Genomic DNA, 21,027 nt, shown 5'->3' with positions numbered 1-21,027 from the left:
CAGAAAATAACTGTGATAATTTTAAAAGGCATATTTAAAAAGTTCATTTTTTCCTCCATGTTGTATGCTTTAGGATTCAGCTTGGCAGATAAACTTGGAATTCACTGTTCGATCTGAATTCCCTTCCTTAGCAGGTTTTCTATGTCTCATGTTTCATATCACCAGACATTTCCCTATAGACTATTTTCATCCATCCTCTAAATTCCATATTTTACCTCTTCAGTGTATTGTATCTTAAATGGTTTTCCTGGCTTACAAGACCAAGGAGTTTAACTTACACACTCTTAAGAAAAAGCTGATTACACGTAGCACAAAAAACCAAAAATTTAATAAAATGTTATAGACAGAGGTAGGCAGCACCTGTTTGCTTCTCTGTCCTTTGAAGACCAAATGATGACAAGCACATTTCTCTGGAGAATCAAAATGTTTTGTTTGAAAGAAAAGACAGATTTTGCTAGGAATAAATTTACTATAGGTCAATCAATTTGTACCTGGTCAGAAATACTCATATTTGCTTTGACATCCAATACTAAATAACACCCATTCAAGAGAGTTCTCCCTTTCCTGGTTATGAAAATAGTAATAAGTTGTTGGTGTTCTATATAACTTTTCATCTCATAATCCCCCAAATCCTCTATAGCTATCTCATTCATTCTCATAGAGTGGTGAGTAGTTGCTAATAGCATAATCCCTGTTTTACAGGTGAGGAAACTGAGGCATAAAATTTAGACTGAGATTGTACAACCTGTGACACAATCTCTTTTACAAGACAAAGTGTTCCTACAATATTATTTTTAATATGCAAGCTATGATTTTTTAAAACATTCTTTCTATGAATGTACCCACTTCCTGTCTAGAGAGAACACTATGCTTACATGAAGGAAGTATCCCATTAGAGGGCAAAAAGAAAAAAAAGTGAAAAAATCCTCTTGACCCCTCTACTCTCTTGACTATTCTCTTGAAATGTGTTCCAAAAATAAAATAACTAAAAAGCCTAATGATTGCCCTCATATTAAATCTCAGAGACTAAGACATGAAAATTGTAGCAAGATATAGGCAATATGAATAACTTTACAATAATGAATGATAGCAACTGAACAATGCTTAATCTGCACAGAGTATAGAGGAGTCCCAGGCCACACTGGACTGGTGGCATTCTCTCTCCCTTTCCCCCACCTTGACCTTTTATCTCAGGGCTAAGTAGATCCTAAATAAGTTCTCCGTCAAAGCCAGGGGTGGGGCACCTGTGGCCTCAAGTCTACATGTGGCCCTCTAGGTCCTCAGGTGCAGCCTTTGACTGAATCCAAATTTCACAGAACAAATCCCCTTAATAAAAGGATTTGTTCTGTAAAACTTTGACTCAGTCAAAAGACTGCACCCAAGTACCTAGAGGATCACATGTGGCTGCAGGTTCCTTACCCTGGCAAAGCTATCAGCTGGCTTAGAGACCTGCCTATAGCCTATGCTGATGGTGTTAAGTATACATGGTTATCTGCTCAGCCTCTGCCTTAATTTCCAAGTTTTCAGAAAAAATTCCTAATAATTAAAGCTAATGCCATAATGGAATGGGTTGCTCCTACAGTTGGGCAAAGGTTGGATGACAGCGTGTTGGAGAGGTGAAGAATTCTAGCTTGGTTATGGGTTGGACTACATGGCCTTTGAGTTCCCTTCCAATATTGGGGTGTGTGTGTGTGTGTGAATGAATGCTGGGCTAATACAAAACCATGATGTTCAGAAATGCATTATCTTTGAATATTTGTAAGCATCTACCTAATGGAAAACACTAAATGGGAGTTACAAAAGCTTTGTTCTTTGTTCTTTAGGAGATTCTAACTTGCAAGTGCTCTTTCCTCTGAGCTGCCATTCTCCATTGGAATAATCTTGGAGACTAACTTTACTATTTTGTGGAAAACGTGTAGAAAAATGATAATCATAACTCATATTGATACAGCACTCTAAGGCTTGAAATTCACTTTGCATAGGTAATTTCATTTGATCCTTATTACGACCCTGGCAAGTTAGTATTATCATTATTCCCATCTTACAGATTAGAAAACTGAGAGATTAAATGATTTGTCCAATGTCACACAGCGAGGATTTGGAGCTGAATTTTAACTCAGATCTTCTGGTCTACAAATCTAGTGCTCTATATTAATATAATAGAGGCGTGATATACGCATGTTCACCAGACCCCCATTATATATCAATGTAAGAAGGCAGGATGTTTAAAAGCTCTGTTTTATAGCTGTCTCAATCTAGAGTGGCCTTCTGTTACTTGGCTGGGTGTCCTCACTGGCATCTGAACCCTGCAGGCTAGAATCTAAAAACAAAAGCAGTATCAAACCACTTTTCTGAGGTAAGAGAGAAGTATAGGGATCAGCAAACTGCTAAGGGAAGTTGCAATTCCTTTGAGGAAGAGGCACTCTAAGAGGGATATAAATCCCCTTACTTAATTTTTCCCTCTTCTTCATTCCTACCTCCTATCTTTCACTTCTAGCAATGTTTCACAATGAAACAGGCCATGTCTCTATCTTGTAAAGAGAAATTTACCTGCTTTCCTAGAAACTTCCCATAAGACTATAACAATCTCCTGTAATGTACTTAGTTGTCTGCATGATTTGGATGTAATTATAAAGATGGGCTTAGCAATTATCCAAGAAGTCATATGCAGCATCTCATTCCCTTAAAAAAAGGAACTTGCCACATTTAATTTTGTAGTCTATCACTTTAAAGTGACCAACCTTTTATATAATAACCACACAATAATTTTAATTTGAAGATACGTACTCTTTCTTAGTCTTTCTTGAATGTAACTACTTTTACTGTGAATTTCATATTTAAACCTGGTTGTGTCTTTAGAGTGTATCACTGTTGATTGAAAAATCAATCTTTTGGGGAAATGAAGACCATTTTATTTAATTGGTTCTTCCTTATAAAGTTGTCAATTTACCTTGATTTGAGCATTTTCATACAAGAAAAATGAATTGAATATAGATGAATAAAGAGAATTCCTAGAGATTGCTTCTCTCCTACTAGATTTTCAGATCTATATGGCCATCCACTTTCCACAAGCAAGTGAAACACATCCAATGATATTGTTAACATTTAATTTTTTAAAATTTAAGTATCTATTATGTGCAAGGCACTGTGAGTACAAATCAAAAAAGAAAAAATACTTTTCCTTAATGAGCCTAGAGTCTACTGAATATTTTGTATAGGACAATATTTGAATGAAAAAACAATAGTGGAACTCTGAATTTGTTTTTGTTTGCTTCATGCTAGTAATGAGAGAAACCTACTAAGCCAAGATAATAGAGAGAAGCCAGTACAGATGATTTATTTCAAGAATATAATGTCTTCACTAATACCTGCATATTGTTGCACTGAATCTCTATTTCTTCTCTATCACCAAGTGTACTTCTCTGAACATGGAAGCATAAAATCTGAGTTAGGTCAACCAATATACTCCATACTTGAAGCAGAAATCTCTTATCTAATAGTATCCTGGGCAAATGGCATCCAACTTCCATATTATCAGAGACCTTACTGTCTATCTAGCAAGGCAACTGTTTGCATGATCCTTTTGGACAATTTTAAATGCATCAAGTTTGCCCTCAGAAACAAAATCTTCCTCTTTGTAACTTAGACCCATTGGTTCGTGTTCTGAGAGGTTTTTTTAAAGATGTTTTGGGTTCCTTGGTGCTTAATTGGCTGTCTGTTCTGATAACTTTAATATGAACTAATCCTGAGCTCCTCTCATATTTGCTATTTGTCTTTAGTACAGCACTGTGACCATATCATACAATATGCAGCCACCAGTGATGAGATCTAAAGGTGTTTTAACTACGAGACAATGTACCTTCACTGACTTACCTCCTTTTTTTCATTATTTTCACAAAGGAAAAAAAAGCCTTTGTTCATGAATAGCTACCTCAATGTTTGTGAGCAGTCCCATGTTTGTTTTTTTTAAAACAAATTCCCTACCATATGAATTTGTGTTTTATTGCATTTTGAACTATGCTAGTGAACTTTGTTGAGAATTCTCAAAACAAGTTATTCCATCATCAGAATTACTCTATATTATGTAAACTTTTCCAGAATTGTTAAAAATAGAAATATTTCTCCCACCTCCAAAGTACATAATTGTTTTGAGATATATCTTCTTTCACAGATAGGAACTCTTAAGTTTATTCAAGGGATTGAGTGTTACAGAATATGGCTCCTTCTTCCAAATGGCAAAGTAGCGAAATGATATACTAAAGGTAGGAGTATTGTTGGTGTTTGGGGTAATTTCTTGACTGAACATTCAGAAAATTCAAATAACATTAAAGTGGCAAGTATCACAGGCACTTTAAAGGGTGAAATGACATCCAAAGAAAAGCAACATAATCCAAACGGAGCTCCTTTTTTCCCCCTTCAAAATGAATTGCTCTACTGGTTAATGGATTCTGATTTGCCGTTCAGTCCCCATATACCAAAGGAGGGTTGGACATATTTTGAGGGTTTTAAAAATTCATTTATCTGAGAGTTCATTTACTTTGCTCTCAAATAATTTAACAGAATGTGTACTGCTGTCTCACTTGCTTTGGGAATCTGAGTGCAACAAGTTTTCATGGTTCTTTTTTGGTTTTATACTTTAATGGGCTGCTACCAAGTAGAACTGAACTTATATCTAATCAGCTGTCTTCATTAATACTTTCGATTTGGAGGAAAACGTATTTTTTTTAAAAAGTGTTACCCTAAAGATCAAGATTTCATATTTTTATTTGCTGAGATTACTTTTGTATGAACCAGTGTGACGAAAGGAAATCTTTCTTTTTCCATTTCCTTCAAGTATTCTAATTTTTTTCGGTAGGTAGGAGAGGAAGAAATGTTTGTCTTACTGAACAAATTTTCAGAAAATGGGAATGTTCGAAAAATGATTGGTTTCTGTCACTCCCTTTGGTAAAAAGTGGATGCACAGGACCTATCCTGAGAAAGATGGACAGTAGTCTTATGCCTCACACCCCAGAACACGTACATTATCAGGAAGGGTTTTTCAGAAAGACTACAGCCAGCAAAGCTACTATGCCTATCTGCAGTGTTGTTACTCTTCTTAGACTTCTTGGGGTTGTATATTGAGACCAGAATTCAGAGCCCCACACAAGTTTGTAAAAGTGTATTGAATGTTTATAAAAATGTTTTCTGTGGTGTTAATTGGTCATTGTAAAAGAAGATAGTGGAAGTTGTGTAAAAGCACAGAGGGGGTGCTTATTGAGTACAGAAATGACACAGTGAATATGTATTTGACTTGGAAAATATTTTATTTGAATAGTAAATAGTTATACAGTTGAAACAGTTCTATTGAAGCATTCTATAAATAGCTAACAATTAAGAAAATAATGTGTGTAGAAAAGAGATTGCATCTAAAAGTAAGAGCTGTCAGTTGTACAAGAGCTGTCTGAGCCCTCCAAGCAAATGGTAAGGTTGTATGTAATCGCTCAGATAGGTATAAAAGTTAAAACTTTTAGCAGATCCCTTTAGAAAAAGACCCTCTTCTAAAATGCACAGTGAAATGTCACAAGTGGCAGGAAAAAAAGCGCATCAAAAATATCTGCAATCAAATAATATCATAATTTTCATAATATAAATAAATAGTGAATAAATAACACTCATAAATCAACATATACATTTAGAGTAAACTCATATGGTCCTACCTCAACAAAGATTATCAAACGAAAAAGCTGACATGTAATATTAAGGCAATTTCTACAGCATACTCTGAAAACTTCCCTCCCCTCCCCCTAAAAACAACCCTGAAACAAAACAGCAATTCAAGGCATTTGTGGCTATACTAAAGAAAACTCTTTTTTTTAAGCAGTTTGATTTGTTCACATACAAAAAGGTAAAGCCAGAATCCAGCAGTTCACAAGCCATAATAAAGCTAATCATGTGGTAAATTCAATTTACAGCCTGTGAAGTATAAAGGCATTATTCCTTAAGATTGACTAAAAACAACCCGTAGGCTAAATACATGTAGAGAAAAGAGTAGAGATGGGTAGAAAAGAAGAGAGAAAACGGAGACTTTCTAGAGACCGTCAACACATCGAACACTAGCAGTAAAAACAGTTGCTTTTCAAAAGGATTCAGCAGGTACATATTTTGAGCTTCCAAAAAATCCAAAGGAAAGGGGCAGGGGGAAGGATAAGGGAGGAATACCAACAAGGAGACGAAAGTGTACAGCTTTTTCTTCCCTTTTAACAGAAATAAACCAGCTCTCACGAGAACACATTAACTTGGAGAAAATGAAGGAGAAATTAAAAAAATAAAATCGCAACGGCGTTGGGGGGAGGGGAGGGGAGGGGAACGGTGAAGAGTTGGTTACCAGCACGCTACAAGATCAAGACAACACTTTTCACGTTTCAGTTTTCACCACCAGCGCGTTTCATTCACGAACGCCAAGAAGCAGTTTGGGGTGGAGCAGGAGGGGCAGGGGTGGGGACAGATTGATGGACTGAAGGACCGACGGACGGGGCTCACAGTCTCTTTGTGGTTCTACAAGCGAAGGCACACTTCTTCAGGGGCTGGGGAGCAGGAGCGATCGGGGCTGGGGGTGGGGTGGATATTTATGATGGGGAAAGGAGGTTAAGCTTTTTTTTTTTCTTTTTTCCTTCCTTCCTTCCTCTTTCCCTTTCTTTCTTCTCTTCTCTCCTGCGAGGAGCAGGCTCTCTCTAGCAGGCGGGGCGCACAGGTACCTGCAGCAGAATCACCTGTCTGTTCTCAGAGGGGTGGCATTTGTTGATGTGCCGCGTGAGCCCCGGCGAGCTGTAGAAGGTGGCCGGGCAGTATTTGCAGGGGAACACTTGGGCCGCGTGCAGGAGGCGGAGGTGGCGCTCCTGGCCGCTCTTGCTGGGGAAGGTCTCCCCGCACACAGGGCACAGATGGCACTCGGTGGGGGCACTCATGTTGAGGGGATTCGACGCTTCCCCTTCGCCCGCGGCTTCCTTCCCCGCCTTCTCGGGCGGCGGCAGCGGCTGCAAGCCTTCGGACCCGGGGTAGCTGGGGTAGACCAGCAGGTCGTCCGGCTGGGCGGGCTGGGGTGGTGGCGGGGGCTGGGGTTGTGGTGCCCCCTTGTTCTGCAGGGCCTGATGATGGGCCAGCAGATGCTTCCTCAGGTAGGCCTGGCGGCGGAACTTTTTCCCGCAGTGATGACACTCGTACAGCCCATCCTCGGAGCCTGACTCTGACACCCCGGGGCTCGGCGTGTCCCGATCGCTACCGCCCGCCTCCTTCGGTTCACCACCAGCCCCAGCCTTGGCCAGAGCCTCGTCGGCACTGCCTTTGCCCTCCGCCGCTCGGGCGCCCCCGGCAGGCGGGGCCAGGGGGCCCGCGGCGGCCACGGCTGTCCCCGGGGCGTGGTGCCCGCCGGCTGCGGCGGCCTGCGGTCGGGGCTTGTGCCAGCGGCGGTGCGAGGCGAGGTTGGCCGGGCAGCTGAAGACCTTGTCGCACTCGGGGCAGCGGTACTCCACACGCACGATGCGGGAGCACTTGTGCTGGGCTAGAGCAAATGGGTCTGCGTACTCTTCCTTGCACAGCTGGCAGATGAACTCGCCCAGAGGCCGGCCCCCGCCACCACTAACGCCTCCACCACCCGCGCCACCGCCCGCGCCGCCACCGCCCCCTGCGGCACCGCCAGCTGCCCCCAGCCCGGCCCGGCCCTTGGGCGGCTCCACGGGGCCCTCTTTGATCTTGAGGCCCAACACGGGCGACGTGGTCACCTCGTCCTCGAAGTGCAGCTTGCGGATGGCCTTGGGCTTCTTGGCGGCCGGCGCTTTGGCCGGCTTGGCCGCCGGAGCACCAGGCTCCGCGGTTGGCGCGGACGCAGGCCGTTTACTTGGGTGCCTCAGGGAGGCGGCGGCGGGACCGGGAACCGACAGCAGGCTGCCGGCCGGGGGGTGGTGGCTGCCGGCGCCCCGGCCCCCGCCCCCGCCTCCAGCCTCCGCGCCTGCGGCTGCAGCGACCGAGGAGAAGGCGGTGCCCATCTTTAAGTCGGCAGGGGCGAAGAGAAGGGGGTCCCCGCCGCAGGTGCCCCCCCCGCCGCCGCCGCTGGCGCCCCCGCCCCCGCTGCCCAGCAAGGCTGTGGGCGTGGGGAAGGACTCCGCGGAGACCGGCGAGCCCAGGTTGAAGCTGCGCTCGAAGTACTTCTTCTTCTCGTGCTCCCGGCTCACGGGCCGCGTGGGGCTGTACAGCGGCGCCGGGTAGACCGCCTCGGGGTTGCCGAACTGCACGGGTTTGGGGCCCGCGGCCGGCGGCGGGGGCGCCGGCAGCTCCCGGGGAGGCAGCGGCAGCGGCGGCGGCAGCAGCAGCGGGGCCGGGGGCGCGCTGGCCAGCAGCGCGGCCGGAGCCCGCTCGGAACCGGGGAGGGGCGGGGAGGAGCCGCCGCCGCCGCCACCGCAGCTGGCGAAGAGCAGCAGCTCCCGGTCGCCGTCCTCACAGCAGCGGATCCGGTAGGAGACGGGCGTGGACTTCTTGTTCCTTTTCACCAGAAATCCTCGGGGCATCTTTGGGTTGCTGCGCGGGGCGGGCGGCCCCGGAGACTGAGAAGGCACTGGAGGGGGCGGCGCAGGGATGCGCCCTTCTCGGCTCTCTCTCCGGGTGCCTCGGAGCGCACTCTGCTCCTTGCCTCCTTCCTCTCTGGCTGGTACCCGGCTCTCTCTCAGCGCCTCCCGCCGGCTTCGCCCATCAGTCTGGCTCCGCCCGCAGTAAGCAGTCGCGAACTCCTTCGCTCCTGCCTGCCGTTCCTGCCTGCTGGTGTGATGTCTGTGGGACGTGTCTGTGGGACGTGTCTGTGGTGCGCCTTTTTTTTTTCCTTCCGTGCCCCCGCAAACACGTCCCTGTTCTCCCCTGCCTGCCCAGATAGCTGCACTCTTTTTAAGGGGGGGAGGATGCCATTGTTCTCGCCTCCCGCTCCGTCCCGAGCCAATCAGCGCTTCCCACTGCTCCTATGGATTTGAGGGTGGGAGGGTAAAGAGGTTTGAAAAAAGGGGGCAGGACTTAGGGGTTGCTTGGTAGGTATAGCAGATGTACCTGAGGGTGTTTTCCCCCTTTTCTTTTCTTTCCACCCCCCTCCCCATTCCCCCTCTCCCCCCCTTTTTGCCTCCTATTTACTTCTGGCCCCTCCTGGATAGAGGCACACGCCTGGCCCCTCCTCTTTTCACGGTCTGATGGTTTTCTATAGGAAGGCACACGTGCCTTGGCTTTGTGTGTCTCCTCCGGGGGGCACAGATCTGCCAAATGGAAATGTCCATCAGCATCACAATGAGCAGCATCTAAAATCGGTGGGATTACCCGCAGTTCTGGAGCAAAATAGCAACAAAGAAGAAGAATGGCCCAAAATATGTCAGGAGGGTTCAATATGCAAACTGAAGTGGAGGGCGAAGTTGGAGGGGGTGGGGGGAGCCGGAACAGGGGAAAAGTGGTGTGGAAGAGAAAAAACGGAGAAAGATGGTGAAGAGGGCAGAGTCAGAAATGTGACATCTGAATTGTTTAAGAAGTCAAAGATAGGGAAGAAAGCATGGTATTTGGAAAATTAATAAAAGTGGAAAATAGCAGAAGCCTGTGAGGTCTGAAAATCAACACACCGAATCCAAAATTGACTTCTTCACCAGGATAGCAACCCAGAAAATTCCTCAGGGAAGCTGTATTTCAAGTGAAAACAGAAACACTGGTATTTCTGCTAAATTAACTGAAGAGATTTAGGAATCCAAACTGTATCTGAATTACTGAAGTGAAATATTAGTATACACATCACTAGCTCTCTCTTTAAAAAGTCTTAATTAACTTCAAGAACTCATTTCATAGCACTTTTTGAAACAACAGATGGATTAGTATGAATCTTCTGCTTTCAAAAAGAACTTTCATTTTGAAAGTTTTTTTCTTTTTAGTCGTCCTACCAAAACTAGTTATTTCCTGTATCTTTATAATGCCCTATTAGAGCTCATCGTTTGTGCAAAGTCGCCCCTCTGCTCCCCTACAGCACAGTCATTTCATTTATTCAAGTATTTGCAAAATACCAAAATTCACGTACATATCAATCCATTTTGATAAACTTCTTTTAAATTATCCTTCGCCGCCTCATGCATTTTAATTCGGTTCGTGCATTTTGTCTGCTGTTTGACATCAGATGCTAAATCAAGGGGTCTAATCAAGTAGCTAAAAAATAAAGGGCCTGTCTGTCTCTGCACAGTAGCCTCCCAGAGCCGTGCCCCTTTCACCTTTGTGAAGGAAATTAACCTCCTTCTATTGAACGCGAACCGCGGCCAATCTGGACGAGAAAGAGACGCGTGCTGCGGGGCCGGGGGAGGGGGGCTGGGGAAAGAGGAGGGGTGAGTGGGGAGGAGAGTAGAAGGAGGGAGAAATCTGTCCACCAAGACAAGGCAACGGCTTGAAAGAGGACGGGCTGCCGGTTTTACACCAGCTAAGTCCTAACAGCGAAAAGAAACAAGGTAGCGGGTCTGTGCCCCATCCTCTCCCCAAACCCCTGTTGGAAACAATCTAGCAATTTCTTCTAATCCACGTTACAAACCGCATCTTTGGGTTGAATGGGGGCGGGGGGAGGGGGAGAGATTTGGAGAGGAGAGGCTCCAGTGAAGATAAACTCCTAGGTGACAGTCTATTACGCAGAAATAGAACAAAACGTCCACAAATGTATTTCTTAACGTTGTCTAAAATAATATAAGAACTAAATCTACAGAAGATGCAACAGGGAAAAATCCTTTTTCTAACCAAAAGAAAATAGAAATCTGATTGAAAAATTCAATTTGGATTAGTTTGTCTTGAGAAGAGCTTTTGCTTGTGTCTAATCACAGGGAAGGTATTAGTTGTTTTTGGTTTTTTTCTCCGAGCAAATCCTAAAAATATAAACTGACCACCAGTTTTACAGTGTCCACATGTGCAACAGTTTTTGGTCTCTACCGAAGTCTCTATGTAAGAAAACTTCCAAATCAATATGATTCATAAGCATTTGTTGATTTGAGGTTGGAGAGCTTTTAAATGTCAAAATATGCAGAAAACAACCATTATGGGATATAATTTAATAGTAGTCAACTTGACTTTTGAAATATTAACCCCAGTTAATGGCAGCTCTGTAAAATGTCAAACCGTAAATTCAAAAATCTTAAATTTCTAAATATTTCTCATCAAATGTTATACTCAATCCCTCTTTTTACCCCTTGACTACTATTTCTTATAAAACTAGAAATGGGAGAGGTTTCCGTGGCTACCTGCCCCAGTTTTTCCTAATTACGGATTCCACCTGGATTGCTGTGCAATAGCATTAATCAGAACCACCTCCCCCTTTACAGTATACACCATATTTTGCATTACATATATAACACTCCCATTTATTCAGTAGATAACCAGGTAAAATAAGTAACCTTGCAAACGTCAAAAAAATTTATTAAAAGAACAGCCATTAGCGTAAGACCAGCAAAAAAATACAAAACACCCCCTTTTTGCACACAGTGAATTCAAACAGTGCTATGAATTAACCAAAGAAAATCTGTTGAATCCTATTGAGATACTTAGATTCAAAGGATCTGTTTCTTTTTGTTGTTTTCCTAGCTCTAGCCAGCTGAAATAAAAACTGCTTTCAGTCTCTTAGGGTAAAGATGAATTGAGACTTGAAAGGTACAAGTATTTCTAAACTAATTTTACAACCCAGGGCTGGACCAAAAAAAAAATGTCGCAAAAAAAGCCTTCAAAACAGCTGCAGCAGATTGTGTTGACTGAGGGAAACTGGGACTTCGTGTCTGCTGTACTTTTTTCTTTTCAACCTCTATATACATATAGGTTTTATTGACATAAAATAAAGGTATTTATTTTAATCTCTGAATAGCGAAGTATCAAATCCCATTCTGCCATCATTAAAATCTGTTCCTATTCACTTAATATTTGCTTGTATTTCTTTCTGTAAATTGTGGGTCAATTTTTTGCCATTTGAGGACTCTTGAGGTTAGGTATGAATTAGTCTTTATCGCTTTCTGGTTAGCAGGTTCCCAGTAGGATTGAGTGTCCTCTTCTTAATAACCCCTACCCAGCCCTCAATTCTGGCTGCCCACATTAGTCTAACCAGGGACCTTAAGCTGGAAGCCAAACTATATTGGAATTTGCTGTAACGCCAGTACTCCGACTCCAATTGCAGACTTTGTTACTCGCCTCTACCCTCCCCCCCGCCCCGCTTTTTTTTTCTGGTGGGAAAAAACAGATGCGGTCTTTTACTTTTTGCGCTACAGACCCTGACGCTGGGGGGATAGCATCAGAGCGGATTTGTTTATTTATTTTTTTTGTTTTACCTCTAGTTTCAGTCAATGAACATCTTGATTTTTTTCTGGCTCCACCCACCTGATTAAGTCATTGGGGTGCAGGAAATTTTCAAACGGGCACTGGAAAGAGGGTGACAAAAGGATTTTTTAGCAGAAGTACAGTGTTCTATTAGAGTCCAACTTTGCTTAGCCTCTTAAACAAATAAATAACCAACCCCAAAAGGAGAATTCCCTAGCTTCACTGTTTGCTAGTGACCAAGGCACCTTTTTAAAGGCTGAGAGTTCACTGGACTGGTTAGTGCCATCTCCTTCCTCTCTAACTTCAAGTTTTTTTTAAGAAAAAAAAAGATGACTGGAAACACTCCCTCCTCCCCCCCCTCCCCCGGTTCTTCCAATAGCCATGTGCAAGAAAACGTAGGTTGCAGTTAGAGGTTCATCAGGTTTTCTAAGACCTATTGTAGCAAAAACTATAAACAATGGCCTGTGTTGCTAGTGTTTGACCCAGGTCGAGTTGGGACCCGGGAGAGAGTGTATTGTGTTTGGAGGAATTAGTGATTGTTGTGTCTGTCTGAGGGGCACGCGATCGACACGCGAACCCTGCAGCCCCCATCTCCTCCCCCTTTGCCTCTATTCACCTTACCCTCTTTCCCCATTCCCCCGCCCCTCTCCTTTGTTCAGCATATTAGCATAAAGCTGCTATGGATCTCCCGTTTAAATAATTACACACAAAAGAATAGTACATGAAAGAGAGAAAACAAGAAAGAATCCATGAGGCTGTTCTATTCCACCCAGCTCGGGGGAAAAAAAGAGCTGAAGTATTTTCCATCCCTTAAGTTTCAAGTATCCCCCTGACAATCTGCTCTGCTCCCATTATTCAGCTCTGGGGTGATGGGAGGGAGACCATCTCTTTTATTACACAAAGTATGTCTGTTGGAGGAGTATTCTCCTGTAAGTAGAGCACTTATGGCTATTTATGTCTGCTTCAGGTAGGAAATTCAGGAAAGATAAGGCCTAAATGCCAGAAAGTCTGAGTAGCAGAAAGTTTTGTATTTTCATTGTGAGGTTGTCAAAGGACAACCATCAGTCCTAAGAAGATAAATATGAGCACGCACCGTTGTGTGCTCGAATTGTAGTCCTGGTTCTAGGAAGGACAGGACAAACTGGGAACCCTTCGTGATTGTCCAACATTTAATAACTTTTAGCACAAAGAATCAGGATTGAATTTTCCTTACCCTTTTTCAGTGACTGCTGTGCTATTACTCAGTAACTCCCCAAAGGAAAGGGAAAACAAAACTAGTAAAAACTCAATTAAGAGAGAATATGGAAATATCCAACCACCTTCCACTTTTTCTTCCTACAAGGATGGGTGACAAGATATCTGGGATTCATATCTGGTCAGATGCAACCATACTTTCTGCTGGTAATGAGGTTCCTTCCTTTCTTGTTCCTTCCCTTGTGGTCCTGGGATGAGTGTGTGTGTCTGTGTGTCTATGTGTGTTATTTTATTTGTCTAGTGTGAGTGTATTTGTTCAGTGATGTGTGCTTCCCTGCCTCCCTGGTTAATGGGGGAGCAGTAGATTTGTTTCTATTAGCATTAGCATACAGCTGCAGGTTACTCCTCCCCCATGAGCAATGTACACTTTATCCAAACCTTATCATCACTTCTTCTCTCATCCAGAAAACAATCAACAGCTTCTCACACATGGCTACTTTCGATCCCTCTCTCATTCTTAGCTAACACTCATACATGCACATAGTCCACTTTTGAAACTTGAATATTCATAGGTATGTTTTACATTTTATGAAGCACAGAACATTCACCTGCCTCCCCTCCCCTCCCCTTTTTACTTCCTGTGTTATTTAGGTATAAAAAAGCAATAACAAGGCATTATTGGAATTAAGTTGGTCTCCCTTTTCATTAAAGCTAATAAAATACACTCAGCAGTGCTGAGGCTCATTAATGACATGTATTCTTTGGGGGAAACATGACATAATTGATGTATATGATATGATTAAAATGAACTTTTATTTTTTATAGAATCATATTGACAATATAGTCTAGTAGGCCTCACTTCTGTTTGTACTTCCTAAATTGTTACTAATAGATGCCAAGATACTTAAGCACGACAGGCATTGATATTTTAATGCAGATTTTACAATGATGGCTTTTATGAAACAATAAGCCTATGATGTAAAACTCCTTTCCTTTATAGTTGATTTTTCTTCAGTGAATAAATAAATAACGGGGTTTTTTTTTATCCTTTTGGAGTTCTAAATAAAGTTAAATGTACTTGATGGAAGTATGCCCAAATCCCACCCCAAGTCTTAGTCCTCTTATTTCCTATCTCTACTATCCCAGGTTATCATATACATTCCTTCCCCCTACTTCAGGAAATGTCTCCTCTAGAATCTGATGATTATTCATTAACCTCATAAATGTGCATCTCTTACTGAGTAAACAATTAACCTATCTCCACATCAATCTAGTTAATTAAGATAGAGTATTTAAAAACATTTAAAAGGCAACATTGAATAGTGGAGAGAGCTGGATTTGAAGCCAGGATGTCTTGGGTTCAAGTCCTTCCTCTGACACGTAATGGCTGTGTGACTCTGCAAGTCCATTGGCTTCTCACTGCTCTAGGCTGCTATCTAAGACAGTATGTTGCAGAGAAGGTACTGACCTGCAATGGTGGAGTGATTGTTCTCCTCTAGGAGTTCTCTCTATTAAAGAGATCTTCATCTTCTAAAAGGTAGCAAAGGGAAATCTAGACTCATCATCATCAGATGTTAAATTAGTTTATAATGTTGATTAACCAATTTTATTGGCCATAACTTTATGCTGAGAGTATCTTATTTTGTGTCTACGACTATTAATATTCAAACATAGCTTTGCCAAAATAATACAGGGATCTGCAACTGAAACTTTCTCATTTTGCTGATGAACATGACCTGGGTGAGCCTATTCTCTCAATGGAAAAAATGTATTTTAGTAACTTGTGCTAACATTTTTGCAGGCCTCTCTTGGCCTTAAATTGGTATTAAATTGAGTTTACATTAAGTAGTGGTCCAATTGTGGTCATTTACCATTTCAGTTCTGTCTATGCCATATGGCTGAACTGAAATACTATTTATTTCTAGATAAAAAGGTAGCTACCTGGTTCTTGCTTTCATTGTTCTACATATATTCACATAAATCTTATTAATGAATAACTCAGAAAGGTTCCATTTACCAGATCTTTTGCTGATTGCACAAATTTGCCCTGACATAGGAAAACCAGAGTCTAATGTTCTTTCATGTGAGGTTGCTGCTCTAGGGAAGGGGGGCAGAGTTGAAATTTGAAAAGGGGATAATATCAACACTCTCCAGCATGTATAATAACATAAAAATGACTAAATAGTTTTTAGGACAGAGTTAGAAAATTGGTGTATAATTCTGTGATCACAACTGATTTCCCCCCTCTTAATAGTTCTGAAGTTTAATTTACTACTTCTAATCATAAGAAGGGTGGTGTTGAAGTTTAAACATATTCAGTGGCAGAAAGACTAAAACCCAGAATGAGCTGAAGCTTTAAAAAATGCTAAGGACAATAAAAAGACATTCTTGCTATGTGTAAAGTAGCAAGGAGAACAAAGAAAGTGTGGGCCCATTAGTTGAAGCAGGTGGCATATTTCTTCTCTCACCAAAAGCATCACTGGCCTACTCCTTATTTTGAAATAGAACAGATCTGGTCAAGGAAGAGTTAAAGAGAAGGATAAATGAAGAGATAGTAAGAGTGTATCTTATGAGTTCTCTAAATAAATTTAAATTTCCTGACTTCAATGAATTACTCCCTAGGGTACTGAGGAAAACAAAACTTTAAGATGTGATTTCTGAAGGAATCTTGGAAAGTAAGAGATATCAGATGATTGAAGATGGTCGAATATCCCTATTTTAATTTTTGAAGAAGGCAAAGATGATTTCTGAAAACAGTAGAACAATGAATACAACATTGATTTTCAGTAAACTTCTAGAGTAGATTACTGAATGGTTGCTTTGTGTGCACTTGGAAATGGAAGTGGTGAGCACTAGGAAAGCCAGCATGGGTTCACTAAGAATCTCATTCCAAACTCATCCTCATTTCTTTATTTAAAGGATCAGGAAATGTAGGATGATTCCTCAGGGTGCTAGTGTCCCTCCTCTAAAATTAGCTTATATTTACTTTATTTGTATGTGTGTGTGTATGCATATACATTTTGCCCCTAATTCCCCACCCCCCCCCCAACGGAATGTAAACTCCTGGAGAGAAGGGACTATTTCATTTTTGCCTTCGTATTGCTACACCAAGGACAGTGTATATAATGGATATGAAATAAATGCTTGCCAATTGATTATAAATGTTATGATCGAATATTATATGAATGTTACTTCGGTCAAACACTTAACAAAGTCTGTCATGATATTTTTTGTCACTGGTGAAATGTGGTTTGGATTGTAGTTAGATATATTCAGAACTGGTTAAATAATCTAGCCCAAGATGTGGCTTGATAGATCAATGTCAGTGTGAAAGACCCCTCTAGTGACTCCAAGGCTTTGTCATCAGCCCTATCAAATGTAATGTCGTTTTACAGATAGCACACAGGAGGCATGGGAAGTTTAGGACTCCAGCCTCTAACAGGTTCACTCCTGATCTGGTCAAACAGGAAGGATAGCTTTGGAGGGGTTAATAATAAGTTTTATTCTAGTCTAGTTTTCTCAGAAGGTTGCTGAGAATCAACTCCTACAGCATTCCCTAATCAAGCATTCCCTAATCACCCTTCTCACAGGGGCCAGCTAGAAGTGTGGGGTAACAACCCCTATGTCTCTATGGGGTCAGACAAGACAAGCACAGCTCGTGTAGTCCCCTAAATCCCCTCAAGCCTCAGTGGGAGCCAGATGAGGCAGGTACGTGCATTCCACTACACATTACCCATGGATTCCCCAGCTCATTGACCAGTGCCCACCTGTTTTATAGGGCAACAGACAAAGAAGGCATCTTGTCAACATTAAGCTCACAGGTTAATTTTAGCAAAATCATCATTCTCCACAAGCATAGTAAATATCAGTTATGTCACCCCTGTATCTCATGGCACAGCCTCAGTAGGACTGTCTGTCACTATGATTCTAAGAATTACTATCTAGGATCCTTGAGACTATTCTGGGATTTATTATCTAATACCTGGAAACTAGACATTCCCATGGCCATGGATCTTCAGAAACTGAACTCTAAAAGGATAACAAAATCCTCCTTACTGACAAATATTGTTCTCAATAGCTGGAATGGACAACACACCCATTAAAGTAGGGGGTGACATAGAACTTAGAGGGATGGTAAGTACTTTATATAAAAAATCAGGATCCAGAAAGATTTTGACCAGTTGGAGTAATGAGCCAGTCAGAACAAGAGGAAATTTAACAGAATTAAATGCAAACTTTCCATTTTGGTTCAAACAATCAGACATGCAAGTACAGGTGGGAGAGAGCTAGCTCTCCAGAATAGGTATGAAGAAGTTTTCAATTGACTTCAGTCCAATTATGAGTCAACAGTATAATGTACATGCCAATAAAGCTTCAATCTTCTGAGTAAACTGTATTAATAAAACTGTCAGATCCAGAGCAAGGGGAGCAAGTCTTGATGTACTTTGTGGTGGCCAAATTGTTATATTTAGTTCTGGGTGACACATTTTAAGAGGCATGTTGACACAATGAAGCGTGTTTATATTTAGTGGAGGGTGAACAGGTTTGAGGGTATTTCAACTCATGTCATTTCTTTTGAGGAATATGGGAACTGAGGATATTTAGGCAAAAGAGAAGACTTACAAGGAAGTATGGTATCTTTCTATAAAGGCTGAAAATCAATCATCCAAAAGAAGGATTTGATTTATTCTGTGCTCTTCTAAAGGTCAGAATCAGACCTTTGGTGACAGGAAGGAAAATTTGAGCTTAATCTGAGAAACAATAGTTTTTACAATCAGAGTTGTCAAAATAGAGTGAGTTCCTGTCTGCATTTGTGAAGTGCATATCACATGTTATATGACCATCTATCAAGGATGTTGTAACAGGGACTTCCATGGGCAAGGAAGGGTTGAATTAGATGATCTGTGATGTCCTTCTCAATTTCCAGAATCTCTGAAAAGGGTTCCTGCTTTATCTAAATATTTCATTAAGGTGAAGAAATAAATAAATCTGGAATATATGCAAATGAATCCAATTTTGAACTTGTTGAATATTCAATCAACAATACTATATCATTTTTTTAAAAAGTATCTAAATTAACACCCCTCAAATAATATAAATAACTGTTCTGTGTAGTTTTTCCTACTGGTTCCCAAGTCATTTTGTGTTTATCATGTTGACTTAATTCATTTTGTATACTAAGGACAAGATTTCTGACAAAATGTAATGGGTAGTACTTATTAAAGATTTCTTTTTCAGACACAATTTAATGAAAATTAAACAGATCCACTACATTCCAACATCATCTACTCTTATCCAAAAAGCATTTATTAAGTGCCTAAAATATGGGACAGATGCTTTCAAGGAATTTGAATTCTACTAGGGGTGACAAAAATACACAACTAGATGTAGAAATCATAATTTCAAGAGAAAGGAGACATCACTAATAAAGAAGAACAGAAAGAGAGATAGAATAGAAGCTGATTCTTGAAAGAAGATAGGGATTTCAAGAGGTGGAGGTGAAGGAGTTCATTGCTGGCATGGGGGATAACTTATACAAAGTCATGGAGGTAGGAGATGAAGTATTGTGTGAGAGGAACAAAGAAAAGGCCAGCTTGGCTGGAACATGGAGAAAATAAGACCGGAAAAGTAGGCTTGGGGCTAAATGTCAAGCTGGAGAGTTTATATTTTATCTTGTAGGCAATAGGGGGGCACATAATATTCTTGAGAGAAGACTAAAAGGGCAGAGCTATGTTTTAGAAAAATTATTTTAGCAGTTGTATGGAGAATGGATTGAAGAGAAACTTCAAGATGGCAATCCTGTTGGGGGGCTGTTGAAATAAGCCAGGCGAGAGGTGATGAAGGCCTAAATTCGTGTGGTGTCCATAGAGGTGAATAAAAGGAGATGAAAGTTAGAAGACACTGTGGGAAATGGGGAGAGTGAAATGGTGAGCATGTCTCCAAGGTTGGAAACCTGGGCAATTAAAAGGATGATGACACCTTAAGCAAAAATGGGAAGTTAGGAAGTTGGATGGGTTTAGGGGAAAAGAAAAAAGTTCAGTTTTGAGTTTGAAATGCTTATGGAATGTGTTGGTGGAGATCTCTAGCAGGCAATTGTCAGTAGGAGACTGGAGCTCAGTAGAGAGATTAGGCCAGCTATTTAGATCTGGGCTTCATCTTTTTAGAGATGATAGTTGACCCTGTGGTTGCTGAAGGAATTACCAAAAGAGAAGGTAGAGTTCAGGACATAGCTTTGGGAGGGGGAGACACTTATGCTCATGGGCCATCTATAGATAATGACACAACCAAGGAGACTATTTTACACATTTTATACACACACATACATACACCTATTCATACATACATTTCCAGGTTGTCTCCACTTTTGTTTCTGGGTAAAGCTATTTATGCAAGCTTTCTCATTTCAGAATACTTTCTGATGGGGATAAACTAAGGTCAGATAACTTGTGGCAGCTAGGTGGCACAGTAGATAGAACACTTGATGTCAGAAAACCCTCAATTCAAATTTAGCCTCAAACACTAGCTAGATGATCCTAGTTAAGTCACTTAATATTTGTCTGCTTCAGATTCTACTTCTGTGAGATGAGGATAATAATAGAACCCAGGATTGTTGTGAGGATCAAATGAGACAATATTTGTAAAGCACTTTTCAAAACTTAAATTGTTGTTGTGGGTGGGGGTGGGAGCAGCTAGCTAGTGCCAGACTTCAAGTCAGAAAGATTTGTCTTCATGGGTTCAAATCTGGCCTCAGACACTTGTCAAGTAGTTTGCAAAACTTAAAGGTCTATATAAATGCTAACTATTACTATTATTGTTATCCATGGGCAGGGAAGTTACTTCTGCTCTTGGCACTGATCAAAGATTTAACTTAATCCCCATTCATTGTTCTTTTTTAGGAAAATCAGAGAAGAACATTTTCTTTTTCAGTAAGTACTAATGATTAACATGTTGGAAATCAGAAGACTTGTGTTCTAGTTCTGACTCTGCCAGTTACTAGCTTTCTTTCCTTGAGCGAGTCTTTTCATAGAATTATAGAATGGTAAGGCTAGAAGGGACCTTAGAGATCTCGTCTAATCCCTTCATTTTTGTAGATAAGGAAACTGAAGCCCAGGGTGTTGCTGTTATTATTTTGTTATTGTTGCTATTATGATATGAAAAAACTAAAATAGTGGCCAGTAAATTTCATAGAACAAATAATATCATAACTCAAATGAAGGCAATTTTCACACAGCAAGAATTCAGTTTTATTCCTAAAATGCACATTATTACATAAACAAATCTGCATGGCATTTCTAAGTGTTCCCTCCATAGTACTACTTTAGTACTATTCCACTGATCAGGGATAACAAAGCCATGTGCCACCTACTGGAAAGTTTAAATACTACAGTCTTTTGTAGTCAATCAAAGGGCAAAAGGCTGTAATAATACAAAGACACTATGTAATACCAGACTTAATGGTGATGTTTCAGAGTCAGGACAATGTAGCCAATGAAACTGAAAATGTGGCTGTAG

At 41.5% G+C, this 21,027-nt stretch overlaps 1 protein-coding gene across 2 annotated transcripts; it reads right to left on the bottom strand.

The window, feature by feature from the left end:
* Positions 1 to 6,710: 6,710 nt before the first annotated feature.
* Positions 6,711 to 8,540, bottom strand: INSM1 (INSM transcriptional repressor 1). 2 transcript variants are annotated; one of them, XM_036748287.1, is made up of 3 exons: positions 7,687 to 8,540; positions 7,380 to 7,614; positions 6,711 to 7,292 (listed from the first exon to the last, which is right to left on the bottom strand). In XM_036748287.1, exons 1-3 carry the CDS (start codon positions 8,538 to 8,540, stop codon positions 6,711 to 6,713), a joined length of 1,671 nt encoding a protein of 556 aa, XP_036604182.1. The 2 variants fall into 2 exon arrangements, with proteins under 2 accessions (XP_036604182.1, XP_036604181.1); XM_036748286.1 differs by having other exon boundaries at positions 6,711 to 8,540.
* Between the last annotated feature and the right edge of the window lie 12,487 nt (positions 8,541 to 21,027).

Source organism: Trichosurus vulpecula, chromosome 3 (genome assembly GCF_011100635.1).
Source record: "Trichosurus vulpecula isolate mTriVul1 chromosome 3, mTriVul1.pri, whole genome shotgun sequence".
Classification (NCBI taxonomy): Eukaryota; Metazoa; Chordata; class Mammalia; order Diprotodontia; family Phalangeridae; genus Trichosurus; species Trichosurus vulpecula.
Note: the sequence above shows the minus strand (reverse complement) of the source record. Positions and strands in the feature narration are given on the sequence as shown.